Genomic DNA, 21,811 nt, shown 5'->3' on the forward strand with positions numbered 1-21,811 from the left:
TATGTAATAACTAGTCTATGCTCTCCTCAGCACCGCACTTTTTCTTACGCACATTCTCTGTTTCTGCCACAAAAATTTTTGAAGGATAATCAGCGCTGATAAATCAAGTTAACTCTTGGATTCTTTAAAATATTACAAAGCTTCCGAAGAACGTGGCATAACTTTCAAGACTTCACTCACATTTGCACGAGCTTACAACGCTATGCCCATTGCAAGCCTGAAACGGGGCCAAAAGCTGATTTAACCAAGCGTAAAATTGATTTTTTACTCAATTTGTCGGTTGCGGAAACCATCCTGCGCAATGGATCGTGCATTCCACTAAGACACCTATACTGTATAACTTCTATCCTTTGTTGTAGAACTGTTTTTTTGCCTGCGAAAACACTACCACGTTCTTGAGTTGATTAATTTACTTACGGTAAATAAATAACTGGAGCATGCGTGTTGCACCTAAAAGCGCCGCTAACAGAGATCTTTTTCGACTAAGTTATAATTATTAACATTTCTTGTCTATTTTCGTGGTTTATATCTTGCATTGTTCCCCAAGAGCGCATGAACCCAGTTGGGTCAAAAAGAGGTCAAACCAGCTTGCAATATGAAACCGCCGCCATTGCACTGCAGTGCATGGAAGAGCACACCAGTTATGTGCTCAGACGCATACCATTCAGCCAACTTTTTTTCCTAAACTGTACGGCTACTTTCAAGTAAGTAACGCCTTACCTGTTTTGTGCTATCTGATTTATATTGGCCATATCAGACACGATAACGTATTTCTTCTAACCCGTTTCATTTTGAAGTAAGACTTTATTTATATATAATCACGGAGCAGAACAAGATAGCGTTACTGTTCCTATACATCATTGGAGACATATCACATATAGGCGTGCAGCGTTCAAAGCTATAGCCTACGCGAATAAAACGTTTAATGCTGCTAACAAAGACAATCAAGTTTTGACAAGAGGAACATCAAATTTCTAAGTATACCAGAGACAAGAAAGTAAACCGCAAAGACATTGTCGTAATTTCTTGAGTGAACTGCTGCGTCAGAAACTTTAGCGGATTAAACCACCCCTGTTGATAACTTTGCAGATTTACATCGGTTAATTTACAAAATATCGATGACGTTGTCTACATCCCTTGCTTTACAATGTACGTATTGAGGATTAAAACATTTTTCGACTCACCCAGCAAGGTTATACAGACTTTAGCCAAAGTTATTATAGCAACAGTTGTATCATCACTCATTCATTGTCGGCGACAAGACTTCCTGTTGTCTAATTCTTCCTCCAGTCTTGCACTTATGTCTGGATAGCAACCGAGTTACATGAAAACACTTGTCAATCATAGCAAACCCGCATGGTTAATAACAATTGACTCATTGAGGCAGGGAGTGTGTAAATATGTTTCACGCCTCCCTTTCGTTGATACAATTGTGTAGATTGTAAGTTTGTATGAGATGGAATCATATCAATAATATGCATCTATCAAAAATTAAACGCCTGTATTCAGACTGCAATGTAGTTGACCGCTTAGTCATGAAGTTAACGTGCAACTTTGTGTTTGATATGTATAGGTTCGTTGTTGTTCACGGCGTGCCCCCAGGCAGCCTAGACTACATCCGACTAAAATTATACGATTAAATTAACCAACGCGATTTCCACAGAATTTTACGGTCAAAATAGTTGAAAAACTACCCAGCGTATATCTCCCAGCAGCTATAAAGTAAGAGATTATTCCTGTCAACGTTAAGGCTTATGGCGTTATGGTTAGCTTCGTTCTTTTAACCTGAATTGGGTAGAAGCCTATTTTTGTTTTTGATCGGATTTTATCAATGTTTGTTCGATATTTTTCAACATATCTTATTATCATTCACACTCAATAACAAGTTTGTCAACAACATCATTTATGTTAATAACATTTATACAATACCATTTTTGGTTAAATATTTCTCAGAAAATAGCCGAAAGTTCAATCTCTGTTTCATGCTAAGCAGGCTATATGCGCCTTGTTTTATGTTTCCATACAACAATAAAGCAGGCAATAGTTGAGACTTGTCACCTTGAAAACTATTGAGACTTCCAGCGCTTTGGGGTGTGTAACGAACGCCCTCTGCGGGAGGATTGCATAAACATTATCTTACCACCTGGGTTTTCAAAATGATTTAACAAGCAAAGCTTAAAAACGAAAGAGAAACACATACTTTTTTAATAAGGTAAGTCCATCTGAGTTTGGTTTTGGATGTCACTTGTTCGGAGAAGTCAAAAGCTGGCGCCTTCTCACAAGCTTGACCCAGCTCACCTTCCCATAGGGGTGGAGCACCATAGGCAGCATGCCCGGGCTGCAGTCAACGCACACGCAGACATACCAACATATCGTGTCTTTTTTCCCTCTATTTTTTGGACCGACCCTAAAAATGAGCTAAAAAAAGGAAAAATAAGAAAAGGCTAAAGCTGGTAAAAATCTGTGCACCAGGACGATTGTGCCAAATTTTCATAAACTGCTTATTTACTTACTTTGCTGAAATGTGCAGATTACAACCCGGGCTTCAGCAGTTATACACGCATTCAGTATGTCTTGTAAGCAACAACCAAAGGTTTGCATGTTAAACGTAAGAGGCAAGTAACAAAACATGGTAACCTTAATCAAATAAGAGTTATCACTGAGTTCGACTGCATAATAAAAATATCCTGGTACCTGGTTATACTTACAGTTAGATCCAATTTAAGTCATATTTAGTGCGTTTTTACTGATAATGGTGTGTTAAATGCTAGCTTACTGCCCTCTAAAACCAATCTTGACTATTGGCAATACCCTGGTAATTCAAATAGTGATGATGAAACTGTTTAGAGTTTACAAAAACCTAGGCTATGTACCACTTTCACAACTTTTCGCCTTTAGAACTGTTTGCCCTCTTCCTTATTTTGGTTATTTAAAATTAATAACAGTCTTCGTAGAGTTTTGCGAATAGTCTGATCATTTTTTAAATTTTTGATCAGAGAAGTTGTTCGTGAAAACGTTCGGGAATTATGTTTGCACGATGAAAGCATGATAGAATACCAAATGATGCGAATATTTTTCTTCGTCATTTGCGAAAGTTTCTAAACACCATGACCATGGAATGTATCTTCCCCCTGGTGGTGGAACAACAAATCCGTGAAAAAATCCCTGGTGTTACAATGAGTCGGTGAAAAACGTTTCGAGCGACACAAAAAAGAGTTGAAGAAATTAGGATAAAAGAAAAGTTGAGACACATTTTTGTATAGTTGTCGTATAGGAGAGCCTTGTTTAGGAACTCAAGGCGGACAAGTGAAGCTCCTATACGGATAAACGATGGACTGAAATTGTGGAAAGATCACTGTCCAGCTTTACTGAATAAAGAAAATCAACGCCACTTCGTAGGATGAGAGTTGCACCATCACATTCTGAAATGATTACTTTGAGATTGCCTTTGCAATTAATAGTAGCTTCTTTTAAAGTATTTGATAGCCAATTTTCACAATATTTCAGTTATATTTATCGGCAGCTATTGTCCCATTCACTATTTCTGCTTTTTGATTCAAGGTGTAACTTTATATTGGGCATGTACTGAAAATGCTTCGAAAAAGAATATCAAACACCAGAGTGAAGCTGGTCAGTTCTTTATTCGCAATTTAAGTGGTGTACCTGTCAAACCACTTGTTACCTGTCGTAAACGCCATGATTTCAAATAAATCTATGAAAGTTAGTATAAATTTGAATGAATTAATAACTCGAAATAAAATCATGTAAGTTTGAAAAAGTAATGAATATTGAAATAAATCAATAGAAATACATTTAGAACTTCTAAAATTTTTCTCAACCTTTCCATAAATTCAGGTTAATTAAGAAAAAATACATGTTGAATAAAATAGTTTTCACAAATAAATATTAAACAAAAATTCGAATTAACTTATATACAACGAAAAAACGTTAATAAAAATTAAAAAAACATATATAAAAATATAAATATGCTAAATTGATCTCATATAATCGGAAAATAGTGCTATTGTTTGTTCATTTCGATCAATTGGTGTCGTTTTTTCGTCGAAAAATCAGCTTTAATAATTGACCATTGTAAAAAATTGTTAAGACACATATATTGTCATTCTGTTCTTAAAAAGTTGATTTAATTATTTTAGAGGCAGTCGCTCAGCCTGTTTAGGTCGATTAAGTGGTAATCAGCAATCACTAAAATTTTTATAAAAGTTTTTTATAAATCTAGTTTTTATAAAATATAGATATGCAATGTTTTTATAAAAAGTTACTTTTTTAAAGCCTAATCAGCTGGTAACAAGCGGGTATATACACTGCCCATTAATCGAATAAAATATCGGCCAATAGTAAGCAATTAGCTACCGATATATTAAGTCCTAAATAAGCCAGTTTGTTATAAAAATGTTGAAAATGTATTCGTTGTAAAAAGTTTTGTAAAGGCCGATTAATGAAGTTCTAACCGCGTCATTTGCTAATCTATATTTTAAAATTATTTAGCAATCGCCGATTAACTACAAAATTGAATTATTAAGTCTAACTATTCCTACATAATGCCCCTCACTTCAAGTATATTGTTTTTATTTGTCCTACTTCTTGGTTTTACTCTGTTTTTGTCTTTTGTAAGACTGAAGTTTAATTCGGGTTGGAGTATCTTACATTTTCCTCAGTTCCGACAAAACTAAAGAAGAGAGTAGAGGCCCAAAAAGAAACTTTTAATAGTATAAAACTATTTCTAAAAATCTATGTTGTTTTCTCATATTCATAAAAGAACCCTTCACTATAGCAAATTAAAAAAACTTAAACATTGTTTTCTTTACATTTCAGACAGTATCAGACGTAAATTCTATCAATTAGTAAATCATTTAAAACTTGACAACAATCACGTTAAAAAATTATTTATTTTTCAGAAACTCCAAATAAGATGTAAGAATGCCAAAAAGCAAGGAACGAGAGAACGAAAGAACATTCGCGTTGTTACAACACGTTTTTGTGTTAAAACAAAATCTGAAAATCATTGCACTGTTTTGAGTGCTACTCTACCCAACTAATCTAATAAAAGGTACACAGGGCGTGCATTAAAACAAACATACGTAATACAACGTACTATCTTTTGGACTCTTCTATCCATTATAGCTTAAGGATTGTTTTCATAGCTTTCCAGGTAAAACGTACAGTTATTTAAGGTAAATATACACGTCGATCAAAAAATTATATACACAAAAAAGACCACACAGCAAAGAACGCATGATAGTACGTGCTGATGCAAAGTATCGAATTTTAAGCCGAAATTCGGAAACAGTTGAAGTGGTTTCAGCTTGCACCATCCGATATTTGCAGATCTTATACGGTTAGCATTTACTCCGACGGTAATGACAAAGCAAGCAAAATATATTTACAAAATGCACCACTACAATCACCGTACATAAGCGTTAAGTGAAGAAATGTTGTAAGCCCTATACCTTAACACAGTGCTCCAAACAGAGTACAAAATACATTGTGGTAAGTTTCATGCATCACCACAATACCTACGCGCCGTAATATACAAAATAAGAAACTACATGTTATTATATCAATATCAACTTCCTTGAGCCTAAATTGTTGTTAGAAAACTTGTAGCAACTAATAGCGCCCTCTACTGAACTACATTGTTAGTAGAAACATGCACAGTATGTTATGAGGTTTAATCACAACACGTCAGTACTAAGACACTGATTGTGCTATTAAAAAAAACGCAAAAAAGCCATTTCTAGTTTTTATACTCATTTCCTGCGTACATTTTCAGTACACTCGTTCCAGGAGCTAAAACAAGTGACAATATGCAAAACTGTGGCAAATTAAGATTGTCTTAATGATGTGAAAATAACTTACAACATTAATTCTTAACGCAGTACAGAAAATAAAGTACAGAAAATAACGTCCACGTACGATAGAGAATACAAGTAACAAACGTTGTAACAGCACAAAACAACAAACCGAAAAAATTTGATAAAAACTTTTAGAAGCTTTTTGCGCGTAATTTTCGATATGATTTGTATCATATAGTTCCGAGATGCTACTCGGCAGTGGAACACTACGATTTACTTGAAAAGTTATAAAACATGGAAACAAAATCAAATCCTGGAGCCCTGTTAGATCAAGCTATACATGCGTTTTGCAATTACGTGCACAGCCATCGCCACATTTTATTTTTCATTCATTAATTTTTTGTTTGATGAGAACGTCACGTATGTGTCATATTTCAAAACATCTTTCACTTCATTCTTTAAAGACCTAGCGCATATTTTAAAACAATCTTTAAAATAAAAAAGAAATAAAATCGCGCTTTGTCAAGGTTGTATGACACCTATACCCAAATTTGAACCATATTGCTACACATCCTATGAAACTTTTAGGCATTAATCTGCAGCCTGAAATAACGGCACTGAGAAAACAGCGTCGAAGCTATGATGAAAATCGTATTCAACGCTACTGTAAACAATTTTAAATAAAATAATTTACAGTAGTTTTTTGTAATTTTACCACTGATAAGCGCGCAATGGAGTTTAAAAATTTACAGTTCATAAAACCGTTTAAATATTTTCCAGATTTAGTTCATCAAATAACAAAGTACTAATTCACCGCAACTAATGTACCATCAAACAGTAAAATTATCGTTTTTATAACGTTTTATATAGTAGGTATCAATTTACCAATTTGGTTCATCTACGAACTACGAAGCAATCTGAAGTATGGTGAAACTTATTGCAAATATGACGTCACAGTGACGAAAGCAAAACAACATTGTTGTTCGAAGTAAGCCAGTGGCTGGTGATGTCAGAGTGTGCAACATGTTTCTACAAAATTTTAGAAACCATTTTAAACGCAATAACACGACCGTAGGATAACAAAAAACGAGTAAGCGTGATTTTCTTTGATAATTATGTGCAAATAGCACTTCCACGCAATCAACATAAACCAAGAAAGATCGACATACAACAAAATAAAAAATGTTTCCCATACAAGATATGTACAACCGGTAGCGGCAAAAACCACGCACAAAGTTGACCCCTTTCTCTCAACTTAGATATTTTGTCAAGATTAAGGATACGTGAGACCAGCAATTAGATGACCTTGCTAGAAGAAAATGAGCATAAATTATTTCAAAACATCAATAACGTCCAAGATTAATTACAACTTACGAGCATACGTTTTTAATTTACAGTACTTACCGAGGCGAAATGACCAGCTGTAAGACCGCCAGGTATAGCTGTTGCTACTGCTGGTTGTGGGGAAGCGTTTTGTCCAACATAATGTTGGGTAAATGCTGCATCTGTAGTTATAAGCTCCCCAGTATTAGTGGCTCCAGCTAATGCCCTAGCGCTTGGAGACGGCGATGGGTGGTAACCGGGTATTCCAGGAACTGTGCCTCCGTGAGCATAGCTATTAAGAACTGAAAAAAAATTGAATACAAAAATTATAAAACTCACTTGTCAAATCAATCGCTAAAAATACATTGGCTTGCAGTTACAAATCACAACAACTAAATGTGTAAGTAAAGCAACAGCGGCGTATCATCAGTCAAGCATGCCTTTACTACGGCGTTACATTTTGCATCTACGTGATAGAAACGTTTCTACAGCACTACTTAATTTACTTGATCTGCTAAAAAATATTTGTTGCACCAGTAGCAAACCCCAAAGTTATAAGAACAAGCCTAAATTGCGGCAACGATGTAAAAGCGGCCATCACACCTGAAGCGACGAAATCCCTTTTCAGGTCGGTGGCGGAAGCAACAGGAAGCTGAGGCAACGTCGCTTGTGTGGCTGAATTGAGAGTTTCCAATCTGGTTCCAGGGGTGACCGCAGTCATCCCAACTCGGGCAACAGCCATGGCTGCTGCCGTAGCAGCATCTTGCGTATACGCAAGGGAAGCCGTTCCGGGTGGCGGGGTTGGTGCGTAGGCAATGCCGGGGTGATATAGCGCTGTCGCTCCAGCCGGGGTTGCTTGCGGATCAACAAAGCCTAATCGAAAGCGAGCTATAAGTATAAAGTTTACCAACATCCAAAACCAAAGGTGAAAGCGAATTGTGCTTTTATCGCTTTTTTGTTAACCACCACTCTTACGCGTACGAGACTGATATTGTCAAAATGTTTACATAACCTCTGTTTGCATCATGTGCAATATGGGAGTTTTTGGCAGGTATGTTTTTAATAATTAATTAATCGATATGATTAGTTTTTAAAAAACATTTGGTGATTAATGCTTACAAAAATACACTGCATTTTGAAACATTAGTTCTGTGATCGGGAACATTATAGTGATTCATTAGCGAATTAAGGTCAATCGGTAAACGGTGAAGATTAGCAAGGCGGCATCATATAATCTAATGCGTTGCGCTTTGTGAAACAGGACATTTGCTAAATCAAAATCGCCTTCTACATAAGCACCTTATGCTCGTCACGAGTTTTGAATAAGGACCAGTAATTCCGGCATCTATGCCATTAATACCAGCTATAAAAATAAAACTATAAGCAAGGACGAGTTCTTTTAACCTATTATGGCAGTAAGCGTTTTGTTGTTTAAGAAATGAAAATAGTATGGAAAAGCTTTTGGTTTAATTCAAACACGCCACATCCTTGGTAATTCTGTAGTAACTACACGTAACTGTTGTTAAAGCTTCTACCAAGTGTTCATTGGAATGCAGTAATATACGAGTTGTTTCCCATCTAATCTATATTAAAATATCGTGGCATACGTATAGTTTCCACTACGATATTTTCTGTCTACATGCGCTAAGTTTATAGGGTTACGGCACTTAACCTGATTCAATCGATTTATTAAATATTAAAAAGTGAGGATAGTGTTAAAAAGTGTTAATCATACATTGTTCCAGAAATTAATCTTGTTGTAAATGACTGTAGATGACAAAAATCACAGCAATTGTACTGTGACGTTCAACTCATTTTCCTATATAATTAAAACAATTGCTTGTCCGTAACTGCGGTAGATTTTCTAAGCTCAAAACTTCGATTGAATCAGGAATTTGCTCTAGTGCGTAATATAAGAGCCCACTAGTTATGTATATCATCATGCGCCAATCAAGCCATGACAATATATCACTGCAATACAGATAAGTATGAGCTACGTGTATCTAGGGTTTTTACTTTGAACAGCATACTTACTTAAGGCACTGGGATACGACGCATATGCAGCAGTGGCGTATGCTGCTGGAGCTGGACGGCCGAACGTTGCAAGCCCGGGAACACCAGCAGCTACAAAATTTGCATTGTTGAATCAGGTTTATGATGTAAATGACAAAGATAACTTTAAAAGGCGATGGTTGGCTTATGACCAACGGATATGTATGGTATATACACTATACACACGTACATGATTTTCATCGAAGCTCACCTATGATGTATGCTGTTGGATCGTAGGGGTAAGTTCTTGCTCTTGCACTTCGTGCTGAAGTTGGAAGCATTACTTCTTTCGGTTGTGCTTTCTTGCATTCAACCTGAAAATTTTCGAAAAATAACTGATTGCTATGAAGTTTCACATACAAGAGATGATTCTTGCATACTTTCTCACAAAGCATAACGTATGCTCACCATTTTATTGTTTATTTCATGAAAATGTATCTCGCAAACTTTTTCTACAGGATCTTCGCTGTCAAAAGTAACAAAGCCAAACCCTGCACACAAAAACAAGGCCAAACGTGGTAAATCTTATTAGAGGTTTAATTGCTCTCAATTAAGTTACAACAGATCGCAGATAAATTGACGGTCTATATATCAGATAAATGTGCAATACAAAGCAATGAGCAAAGTAGCTCGTTTTAAATTCCAATTACTTCTCTAAATTACACCCTTGTGAAAAGGATTTTGCACTGGCTTATTTCGAATTGAAAGGATATATTCTGATTAGTTCTGCATCAGATGTTACTTTGCAAGCATCTATGTGGCGACCACAAACAAGCGAAAAGCATATCGCATGTGCAGTATAGTTGCATGACATTTGTCAATGTTTTTTTAATTCGATGGATTTGTACGTTATTCTAACAGTGCAAGATACCTTTTGCTTAAAGGTAAAATCTATTTTAAAGCTTACTATTAAAGAATATACAAAACACACAGTAGCTGCGTTTTATGGGGAGGCAAGAATTGCCATCATATGTCAAGCGACCAAACTAATTATAACCCAAATCACTTATGGCTTAGAAAGTGATTAACGTTCGTTTGAAAAGCTTTTCAAATCACAAGAACGTGATCGATCAGATTATACGCTACATTCACAGATTCTTGAATTTGATAACATTTGTTCAAAAAAGTGTAAAAGCCGGACAAAAGTTAGAGGATGATAAATTGATTAGAATAAACACTCCGGGGGACCTACGCCTTAAATCAACAATTGACGTTTTGGCCTTTTGTCTGGTTGGGCAGGTCAGGGCATTTTTGTAGGTTTTCATGCCTTAATACAACGGGATTCCAATAGGCCATCTACAAAGCAGCTCCTTTTCTTTGTCAAAGTACCGTTAGCAATAGAACAAAGTGCTCAATCGGATTTGATAATCTGAGTTCTAGAAACCAGATTGACCTGTTAGCTGTTTGACAAAAATTTACGGTGTGCAATTATTTCATGATTGTTAAAATGATGTGAAATTCGGTTAACTGCGGAAGCGCAAGATTAAAAATAATCACGATAAGTACAGGAAATGAAAGAAGAGAAAAGCACCATCTCTTGTATAGCCTCAAATTCATTCTTCTTAATTTGTGATATAATTACAAGATGTGTAGCTGTTATTTTTTACATTTTATACCTAAAATAAGCAATTTTTTGGGTGATCAAGAATAGTTGACGGTTTTCATGCAATTATATTCAATGGATAAGCAAAATCACATGGTAAAGTTAGCAAGATTTGGTTCATTATTATTTATCGACTTGCGTCTAACTAACAGAAAAAGAACTGTTCAATCAATAGTCTTATTTCAAGCTATGTTCAAGTGCCCAGTTGTTAACTAGCGCAGCTGGATGTTAAGTACACTTCTAAATGATTATTTTCTGTACAATATAACAGAACTTAAAATGAAGTATTGATCAGAGCGCGCAGTTCTCAACGGAAAAATACGGTGAAACCCTTTGGTAGATTTTACAATCCACTTGAGTAACTGTGCTCAAAGCACTTAACAACCAATCCTGATCGATTGTTGCTACCATTGTATTCAGGGGTGACAATTAAACAGTGTAAAACGACAATGAAGTTTTAATCCAAAAATAGTTTTTAAACATATATTTGTGAAAACATCCTTCAAAGTGACCTATAATCCGCCGTACAATAAATTTAAAAAAAAACAATTTAGCTTTGAAAAATAATATTTTCTTAAACGTTTTGACATAAGAATATTAGAGGCGCCACTCCCGACATATACATGCCCAATCTTTCGACGTCCGAATTGGCCTATATTGTTTAACTTGGAATAAGCACAAAAATAGACCCATTGAGAGCCTAAATCGAGCCCGGACATGCACGAAAACGTTTTGTATCATGACAGGACGAAAATGATACCGGATATACAAACACGGATGTGGCCAATATTTTAACTGGCAAAAGTACTTTACCTGACTGAAGTGTTTGGAGTAATATGTTGTGAAATAAGGCGGGAATGAATTACTACAATAAGTCTGTGTTAATTCGTCATTGCCACTGCACAAGATGCACAATACTAAGGTATGATGCTAAGTATTATCACGACACAGGAGCAAGCACTACCTTACCACGCTAGCGCAGATGTCTTGCGGACTATATACACACTTATATGAGCTATCAGGTCTTTAAGAAAATGACTAAATTACAACACGCTACTTAGACTAACCGAGTTCAACATGCACAAAACTTTGCACCACGCAATTGAAATTACTCTATATATTAAAACAGCACTTCTTTCTTTCATTTTTAACAAAAATTTGGGCTTTGGCTACAATTACATTTTAGCCTACATGAACAAATAGAGCTAAATTTTAGAGACAAACGTTTGAATCTATTCGCTATCATCATACTAACGTGTAAGTACAAAAAAATCCACGTGTAACTAATTCAAATATACCAAGTCCATCTTGACAATTTTTCAAGTCAAGCCAAAGTGTTCGAAAATGTAAGTTTTTTAGAGTTCTGAGAAACCAAAGATTTAATCTTGGTGGACTTCATATAATTGTCTAATTACGCCCATAAAATCGTAATACCACTCTAATGGACTACCACTGACTGGCTTGAATAAACACAAACTCTCTATAGATCTACAATGGTAAGGCTACGATTGACCCAACTTACGTACCTCGTCCAGTGCGTAGAAGATACCACTGTGGCAAAAAATCATCACAGTTTTGAAAAATCATTCGAAATAGGGGGAAATAAACAAGAAAAGACGTAAGACACAGCCCGACACTCTTGTCAATAAGTTTACACAAAATACAAAACCATTATCGCATATATCTTACCTCTGTGTCGGTTTGTTTGCTTGTCGAACATGAGCATTGCATCCTCAACCTGTATGTGAGAAACATTACATTTTATTGCATGTTGCACTAAATCATTTGAAATCTGATAACTATGATCCGAGGAACGTGGCCTTGAGGCCTGAAACCATGACAACATAACAGTGTTTCAAACGCAATATCAAAATCATGGTTGGTTGATAAATAGTACGATGGTTTTACGGTAATATGATATAATTCAGCAATTTTCAGCAGTTGCCCCAAGCGTTTGAAGTAAAGTAGTAATAATGTTATGCTACGATCCAATTGTGCTGTACGCCATGGAATTACTTGACCCCAAAATTTTCAAGCTTTTTTGTATAATTTATTCAGATGTTGAACGGGAAAGGACTAAGACTGTAATTACGCATTCACTATAGTCCAAATTACATACTGAAATGAAAAATTCATGTAGATTACAACATAGCAACATGAAATTTGGTAAAAACTGTTTCATTCAACACACAAGAGCACTGGTAAGACGGATCTTTGTAAACCATTGTACGACGGATAACAATTCTTGATATGATGCTCAACTATACCAACATTTGAAACGTTTTAATTTTTATCAAACGATGAAAGCGCACAAAGGCTTTGAAATAGAAAACTGAAGGGTTTTATTACCTCCGTATATATAAAAGGTTATAATTAACAAGAAAATTTAAATTCAATTCATTTCAAGCTCTGAAAAAGCAAGCCGTTTAAGTTTAGCATTGTGAGTTCCTTTAGCGGAAAAACTGATGATAAAACGAACATGTTGCGAAACAAAATAAACGATGACAATTGTAAGTGTAAACTGATATTGCCTTATTGGATTTCGCAAAATTGACTACAAACCTTTCCGTACGAACTGAAGTAGTTCTTAAGATCTTCGACCACTGTGTTTGCGGACAATCCACCGACAAAAATCTTTTTAGTTCTGGTTACCATCTGCAAAACACTTGCCGTTAATCACAGCATTGTTCGCTTTGCTATTCTAAGTAAAAGTAATCGTTCACACCACTCTCTAACCAAAGGTTTGACGCTTAAATACACATATTAAGTTTAAGCACTGGGCAAAATATTTCAGCATGAGGAATAACACTTTTTAAATTAACCATCCAAAAGGTTTTCTGGAAAATCTCGTGTACAAACGCATGATTATCAGATTATCGATTTACGTTCACTTGTATAGCCAGGGTTGCCATACCGTCCATCTATTTCTAAGATTTGTCGTTATTTTGAAGGTCGGTGTCTTAGAAAATATTTATGCCCTTTTTTCTAAGAAGCGCCCTTATTTTCACTAACGTCCTTATTTTTAGGCAGAGGTTCCTATTTTGGGCATTTTGACACCTTTAGCATACTATTGTGTACCAAAGAGATACCAAAATTTCGATTTTTATTTTTAGGAACATTGATTGCCTTCTGTTATGCACTGTTTAAGGTAGTATTCTTCTATCGTTTCCTAGTTGTCCTTCTTTTTGAGTCCAGGCCGAAGGTAAGTAACCCTGTGTATAGCGCCGGGGATCGAAACCTAATTCAGCTGATTTGTTAATGTATCTTATGCTTTGCTTATATTGAAATTACTTCCAGGTAACCATTTTCAAACGCCACTTAAATTGGTTTATTCGTCATATCGTCTTTATAAGTCTTCTAAGGAGAAATCCAGTTTACTTGGACCCTTTTCAAACCCGGATACTAAATTAAGCTTTTCCAAAACTAACACTTCTGACAAAACACATAACAAAAAGGGGTGTCCTTACAAAATACGAAAAGTAGGTCTAAATCGTCGTACATTTACTTAATTTATGCAGACGACCAAAAACCATAAAATAACTTGTGATTTTAAAAGACTCTGTTAAGTGCAACGTGACCAATCCCGCTTTTTTACTGAAAACAGAAGACCTTACGACAAAGCTTCTGCGCAATGATCAGTATTTTGAGCAAACTAACGTTTCTTAAGAACAAAAGTATTAAAGCACATATAGCTATTGCTAGCATATGGAAAAGACATTACCTTTAAAATTGAATTCTACTTCAAATGATTAACTACTATATCTTCAAACAGAATTGTTTACACCTGACTACAAAAACTACGTGAAACAAACTACTACAGCAATGTAAGCATCAACCTGCAAACATAAATTCAAAATTAGAAAGTTGGTGTCATCCTGTATAAAATCAAATGAGCGAATTTTATATGAAAACGTAAATGTCCTTTTTTAAAAAGTTGATGTAATCGTTCTTTTTTATTCGCAAGGGAAGTTGCTAGATATTCACCAGTTTTCAAAGAAAAATACAATTGACTGGGTCTGTTGTATGAAAGACTAACGAATATAAACAAACTAATCATGCTTTTAGTGATAAGCTCATCAAGCACCGCTGACTCTACGCCTGACCGACTACAACCGTAAACTGACGAAGCCTGACCAATAAAGACAAGTCGTAAGTTGTTTGTTTTGATGTCCTTTCTTCACCTTTTACTGGCAATTATTTCCGAAGTTTACGATAGCACGAAAGTCGAAACAACTCATTCATATGTACAACTAAATAGCACATAACCTAAAACGCTTCGTTGTGGACAAGCTGCTGTCCTTAGTTTTTTTATGACTGATTACTGTAAACTGGTATTGCTTCAAGCTTATCAACAGTCGCAGTTACATTTAACTTCAAATTTGTGTGACCAAGAAGGAGAAGATAAAGTAAATTGTTGTTCCATACAGACTTAAAACGCACTTTCAGTCTTGCGTGTCTCAATCTTATTATCTTTTAATGACAGGGTTGAACAACCGTAGACCGTCATTCGCTCTATACAACTTCATTTACGAGAAAAGCAAAAACAACTCCAAGCAAATGCCATTAAGTAATGCCAAAATACGTAAAACTTAATGATTACACACTCGTATACCACAACAAGTGAAGGAAAAGCCTAAGGTGTGCTCTGCTGATGCATCGTCCTGCTAACTGTCTTCTGGCATGAGCAGCTATTGCTGAGTTTCACGTGTCAGTGCGAAGATATCTCTGATACGTTCGAGATAAAGGCTCGCTCAAACTTCAGCTATGCTGATGTGCTTTAACTCTATATATCTGTTCGTATACGTAAACTAAAAGGTTACACGTTGCCCAAAGAAATTTCATAAGATTCAGTTAGATCCTGTATAAACACTGTACCCTCTTTCGTTCATAACAACGCGTCATTTCATCCGTATGGCGTGTTTCAACTAATGTACAAGAAAGAGAGTTCATGCTGGCTGGTTGACCCACAACGGCGTCGTAATAATAACGGCGCTTCCATTCATATAGCGCCTATTCAAACAAGGATCCGTTTGCTTCTTTTCACTGTGGCTTAGCGGAGAACAAAATATGGCAAAAAGCGAAGTCGAGTGGGCCAGCGAGCGATAAGAAAAGATTTCAGGTCCATTCCAGCGTTACAACGAGTAAATACAAAACGTAGCGCCGACTGTGTAACAACAGTCCGCGACGACCGTTGTAAGTCGTTCGCCGTCACACCTATACACTATACAGACATATAGTCAAAGAATTCTTTCTGCACTTGATAAAGTTAGACAAAAAAACTATGTATTCTGCAGATTATGGGTCTAAACATAGATTAATATTCGCGACAACAAAAGCACTTGGTTCGGCGTATAGTAGGTGCGCTTAGCCATAGCAACATTAATTAATTTAAACGCAGACCTATCTGCTTAATTTGGAGATTTGTATTCACAACGTATGCGTCTACATTCACACAACATGTGCGCATGAAAGCAAGAACATATAAGAACGTTCTTTGTGTACTCAAGGCGTGTTTGTTCAACGTCTTTCCAGCATACAATAAAATCTACACTGAAAGAACGACACCTGCGATTTGTCAAGTGAAGATATGTGTTTTACTTTGGCTTTGCATGAATTCTGACCCTTTCGAAATGTTTTTCCGCTGTATGTAGTCGCTATGGTCATAAATCTTTCAAAATATGCTCAAGAAACATGTACCAATATCACAGTCCTACTGTAAACCTAGTTAAGTGGGACGCGACGTTGTTTACCCATGAGTAAGGATGGCAGTTAGTTCGCGCTTCTCCAGTGTACTGTATCACTACTAACCTTACACATCAACATTTTTAGGACACCATGAAAATCCCTAAATAAGCGTTAAAAGTCAATTTCTGTAAATCATGGACCAAATTCGCTCAACTAACATTGGGCTATTGGTGCAGTACTCCATTAACCATTCCGTAACGTAAACAATCAATCACCTTTAATGGTCATAATTATCTCCGTTTGGAACGTTATCTGACCAGAACTCGTCCTAAAGGTTTCAATTAAAAACAAATTCCTAAACAGAAAGAGGATTAACAACAATAAAACGTAACATAACAACAGCGGATTGACAGGATACAACCATTCTAAACACCGAAAAATATTTCAACTTGAAAGTCTCATTACAGCATATAGTCGGCGATCATCAACGAGTTTAGCTCTACCAGCTGTAGGTGCTGACTGGTCGTGGGGCAAAAGTGCGAAATGGTCACAATTAAGTTGGTCTGCGACAACGCGAAGGTAAATATCGAAATTGCCTGTGTTATTATTCTTACAACTTTTATACTATTTGCATTAACATTATAGTCATGGCTGCAGTGACGTATTTGGAATGGGCTAGTCTCGGCATGCAGCCTTGCCTCTAGCAGCAGCAAGAATCAAGACGTCATCACCATGATGACGTTGCAGACAAGCAAAACGAAAAACCAGCAACAAAAGCGTTTTTGGTGAAACCTTGGGTTAGTAGATTGTTTGAACCGCAACCTAATGCGAGAGCTTAAGCGCGAACCTGGGTAAGACTTTGCGTTTTCCTTGCGTACGGAACATGAAATGTTTTGGGAAATTATGTAACGCCTTATGGGACAAACTAGAAAATATGATTCAATCGTTGACTGTTCGCGTCGCTCTCTGATAGTAATTTGCAACAAGTTTCGACCAGTTTAAAAGTGATTGAAAAGAGGAAGCAGAATTATTTTGAACTAGTTCCAAATAAACTTTAAGCACTCCATAAGATCTAATATTTTTATTGGCTTCTTTTATATATTTTCATTGTTGTAACACATTTTGCTATGGAACCTTAGTTTGAGTTGTACTTTGTTAAGTGTGAACACAATACTGCAACAAAGGTTATTTCATGAGTTTCCATTTTTTAGCCACAAGCATGATACAGTATATTTGAAAATTGTCATAATAAACAACATTTCGGATAAAATGGAGTTACAAAATTACCTGCAATTACAGGTATTTTAGAAAGTAACAAAAACGGTCTTTTGAAAGTATCTTAAATTTATTCTGATTATTTGGTACATATTTTATACCAAGTATTTCTTTAATTTACGGGTGTAAAAATTCCTGATACAGTTAATCATAAATTTTTTTCAAACATCAATTCTCACCTTTGCTTGAACTTTTCTTGGAATCGCAAGTTTAGGATCAATCTTCAAAAAAATGTTTAGGTCGGTTTGTACAACCTTATATGCTGTACGTATAACTTATATACACAGATATAACTTACATATTAGATTATTTTATGTAATCGTCTAAATACTACGTGGCAATAAATGGATCGGTGTTAGCGTCTAACATATAACGCTGTTTGTTTAAAATTGAAATCTTCGTTCGTTAGTTTATGCGCAAACATATTCCATTATTGGTGTGGGATGGTAAAAAACACTTACCGATTTTTGGTCAAGTGTATGTTGATTGTTTGTTAGAACTTTTTCCACATCCTTGCTGTCGTTGTAGGTCACGAATCCGAATCCCCTGTCATAAGGAGTATAAAGCACACGCCTTCACAGCGATTATCAAGGCATGTCGCAGAGCAAACCATACAAGCAAATAAGAAATATTAGTAGATAAATAACACTATTAGTAATGTTAATATACATAAATTTGCAAGATTATTTAATTCAGTGTTAATTCGTTTTCACTAAAACAATAAAAATATTGTAAAAATAAACATGTAAAAATAAAGAGTGAGCGTTATTAGCGACAACCATCGGTGTGGTACATATTATTTAAATAATGCAACTTCATGGTGTTGGCTGAAACGTTAATAATTATTCCCTTAGATAAGAATTTAGGCTAGGAAGATTTAGTAAAAAAATAAATATATTGTATATCATCAGCTCAGTGTTCAAGAAAAGTTCGGACGTAAAGCTATAAGTAATCTGGGAACACAAAAAAATGCGGCGATGTTCGGATCACATGTTACGAGAAGACCATTCATTGCAGTAGGAGTATAATCATTAGACACATCCCGAATTCTGAACACCTAGCGTGTTAAACTCTAAACATTTCTTGATTAGGCCTACCTAGCACACAATAAACCGGTTGGTATCAGATAGGCAATACATAGAAACATAAAACAGTTAGTTTAATTGAGCATCAGGAACTCATTTTGAAAAGCCGAAACAAAGTCATTCAAGTTTTGAGTAACTCAAGTAGTATGGGTTTGGTAATCTGTTTTGTATGCCTCTAGCGCCGTCGACCGACTGTAATTGTGTCATTCAGGGCGACGAAATACCTAATCCAATATAATTAGGTCTGCATTCCAAAGCCAATTTTCTATTATGTTTTAGCGTCGTAGAGGCAAGCAAGTAAACATTTCGAAAGTCTTTTGTCAATTAAACCTATTCCAAATCAATTTATCGTGCTTTTTCCCTACGTTATAAGATTTGTTTAACATACTGTAAATTGCTCAGGTAAATACGATATGAAATACGAAGTATATGACTGCAGGCCTACGTGAAATCCACGTCACAAACTACAGTAAGAAGACTGTAGTTAAAATGTTTCCAAAGTGTTGTTGAAACGCGGATGCGTGGTTATGAGTATGCCATTAACAACCACAAAAGCACGCAGGCACCATCAAATAGAAATACACACCTGGAACGTTTAGTGGTAGGATCTCGCATAACCATAGCGTCGGACACCTCTCCAAACTTACTGAAGTACTCTTTTAAACCATCTGCGAGCAAAAACGATTATAAATCAAACATAACAACGCACTATCTGTTCCATAGAGTTGTCTTTGTATTGTTTAGAGAAACATCGTCGATTCGCCAAATTGTGTCATTAAACTTAATAAAGCTTATTAACTTAACACAAGAGTGCACTGTTAACATATATGACTACCGATTTTATAGTATCTCAATAATAAACTAACCTGTGGTGGTATGCCAGCTTAGCCCACCAATAAACATTTTTCTAGAAAAAGAACAATCAAAAACTTAGTGAACTAACAACAATACTGGATTAATGTAAAAAAGCTGGGGTTTGCTTAACGCAATGATTTGCAAGTAGTAAGCATATCTTTCTTCGGCATGGAATAGAAAGCAGCCTTACAGTAGTATTACTCTTTGTAAATCATACCCAGTATCGAGTGTTCCATCTCCCACATCCGAAGCCAAAGTTATATCAGATGTCATTTCAGAAAAAACGTTTACTTCCAGACTTTACTGAACTTAGTGAATACAGAAAAGTTGACTGTTGATAAAGCAACCGAAATGGAAACGAAGGTTGGTACACCTAGGTTTTTCTGTATAGGGCAAGTATGCTAAGAAAATAAGCATATCCTATGATTCTGTCATAAGTAACACAACGAAACCTTTCTGCAATTCAAACCAGCAAGAACGACTGAATATTGACTACATTCCCTACATCATTATTCTCGTACTACTCTGAAACAACGGTTGTCTCTCAACTTCTCAGTAGATTCTCACTTCTCTATTGATGCTTCCATTTAGCAAGTTCTTAACTTTTGATGAACTCTCTCGTTTTGTGAGAGTGATTGTTTCGTCTTCTTTTTTCACGCAACGAACAGTTTTTGACGTCTTGACTGCCACTGTATATCGTGTAACTGCAGAGTGCAGACTGGTAGCGTCGATGTTTAGGTTGTTATATGCAGGGACTCTAATTTGTGTCAACTACATTGCATTACGTAATGGATGTACCTATCAGTTGTGTAAGCTGAGGTGTTTGGCTCTGTATTGTATAGGCTTATCAAAATAACCACTAACAGTCATTGTTATGTCATCCAAAAAGTTAATATCCGTCTTTGTAGCGAACCTTCAGCTTGACAATTTTTTTCTGTTTAAAGTTAATTTTCAACTTATCCTACAAGTTTTACAAAAATCCGTGTACAAATAAACCAGTGACCTAAATTTGTTTGAAAACTTACTTTGTGATATGAGTAATTTTGCGAAACGACTTCAGGTTACCATTATTATCTTATTTTGTACTTCAAAATTTGTTGTACTTTTTTCCATTTATACTGATTTTGATACTAACTTATTATTCATGTGCGGTTCACCCTAAGCCGATTGCCGACCAAGCTGTTCTGGTTCGATAAACCGTAATTTCTGCATCATAACTTTTTCTCAGTACCGTCAAAAAGTTATTTGCAAAGATCCCACCTAATAACGTAAACTTTTCTTTCTAGTTGGGGAAAGTTCAAAGCTATGACTAGCGCAATATGGACAAGGTCATAGGCCAGACGGGCTGCCAACAAAAACTTTTTGATATTGTCATCGCTTAGCACATGACTTATAAACGGTCGGGAAATGTTCACACGGTCGATAAACGTACAGACAGTTGTACTGTTTGCACATCTTTAAAATTTTGTATTACTAATTTAGGCTTTATAATAATGTAGTTACTTGTCAATCAATTTCGTTGACGAATTTCGAGCTTTGTAAAAATTACAGGTCCAGGCCCATTGGTCCATCCCAGCTTTAATGGTTACAAACAATCCACTTGTGTTCGCTTCTGAGATTTTTTTATTTTGGTCATAAAATTTCCAATATTAACACATTCATATACTCACACACTATGCTGAAACCCACCTTTGCTTAAAACCTATAAATTATTTGTCATTTTTTGGTTCATTGACCGTGCTTCCAACAGAAAAGGAAAAATACTCACAGTGAGAGTGCGGCAATTTGTGTGTCACACGATTTTGCTGTCGATTTGTGAATGGATTCATTAATTATTCTAAGACGCGTTTATTGTTTGTTTCGTTAAGTTATAACGTCTAAATCTAAATTTGGCACATTCTGGAAACCTCCCAGAAATAAAAAAATGGTTTGAATAGAATAATAGATTAACAGGCAAATATTGAAAGCTTATTACTAGGGCGATTATTTTTTGACCTAAAAATTGAAAATTTTGACATTAATAAACTTTTTTTGACCACTTTTGACGTATGAAGAAATCAAGTACAGTAGTTAAATTAGGCATTATTGTACAAAAAGTTAAAATTTATTGTAGTAAA

At 35.7% G+C, this 21,811-nt stretch overlaps 1 protein-coding gene across 3 annotated transcripts; it reads right to left on the bottom strand.

The window, feature by feature from the left end:
• Nucleotides 1-4,891: 4,891 nt before the first annotated feature.
• LOC143445525 (RNA-binding protein Musashi homolog Rbp6-like) lies at nt 4,892-20,069 on the bottom strand. Of its 3 annotated transcripts, XR_013113830.1 has the most exons (14): nt 19,912-20,069; nt 19,706-19,746; nt 19,426-19,507; nt 18,216-18,327; nt 17,934-17,975; nt 13,357-13,449; nt 12,484-12,532; nt 9,600-9,682; nt 9,403-9,505; nt 9,174-9,263; nt 7,743-8,012; nt 7,221-7,441; nt 7,012-7,125; nt 4,892-6,845 (listed from the first exon to the last, which is right to left on the bottom strand). XR_013113830.1 is itself a non-coding variant. In XM_076944682.1 (13 exons), the coding sequence occupies exons 1-13, from the start codon at nt 19,965-19,967 to the stop codon at nt 7,090-7,092; spliced, it is 1,278 nt and encodes a 425-aa protein (XP_076800797.1). In that variant the 5' UTR covers nt 19,968-20,069; the 3' UTR covers nt 4,892-7,089. The 3 variants fall into 3 exon arrangements, 2 of the variants coding, with proteins under 2 accessions (XP_076800797.1, XP_076800798.1); XM_076944682.1 differs by having other exon boundaries at nt 4,892-7,125; XM_076944683.1 differs by having other exon boundaries at nt 4,892-7,125; nt 18,216-18,300; nt 19,912-20,068.
• Between the last annotated feature and the right edge of the window lie 1,742 nt (nt 20,070-21,811).

This window comes from Clavelina lepadiformis, chromosome 2 (assembly GCF_947623445.1).
Source record: "Clavelina lepadiformis chromosome 2, kaClaLepa1.1, whole genome shotgun sequence".
In the NCBI taxonomy this organism is placed as follows: Eukaryota; Metazoa; Chordata; class Ascidiacea; order Aplousobranchia; family Clavelinidae; genus Clavelina; species Clavelina lepadiformis.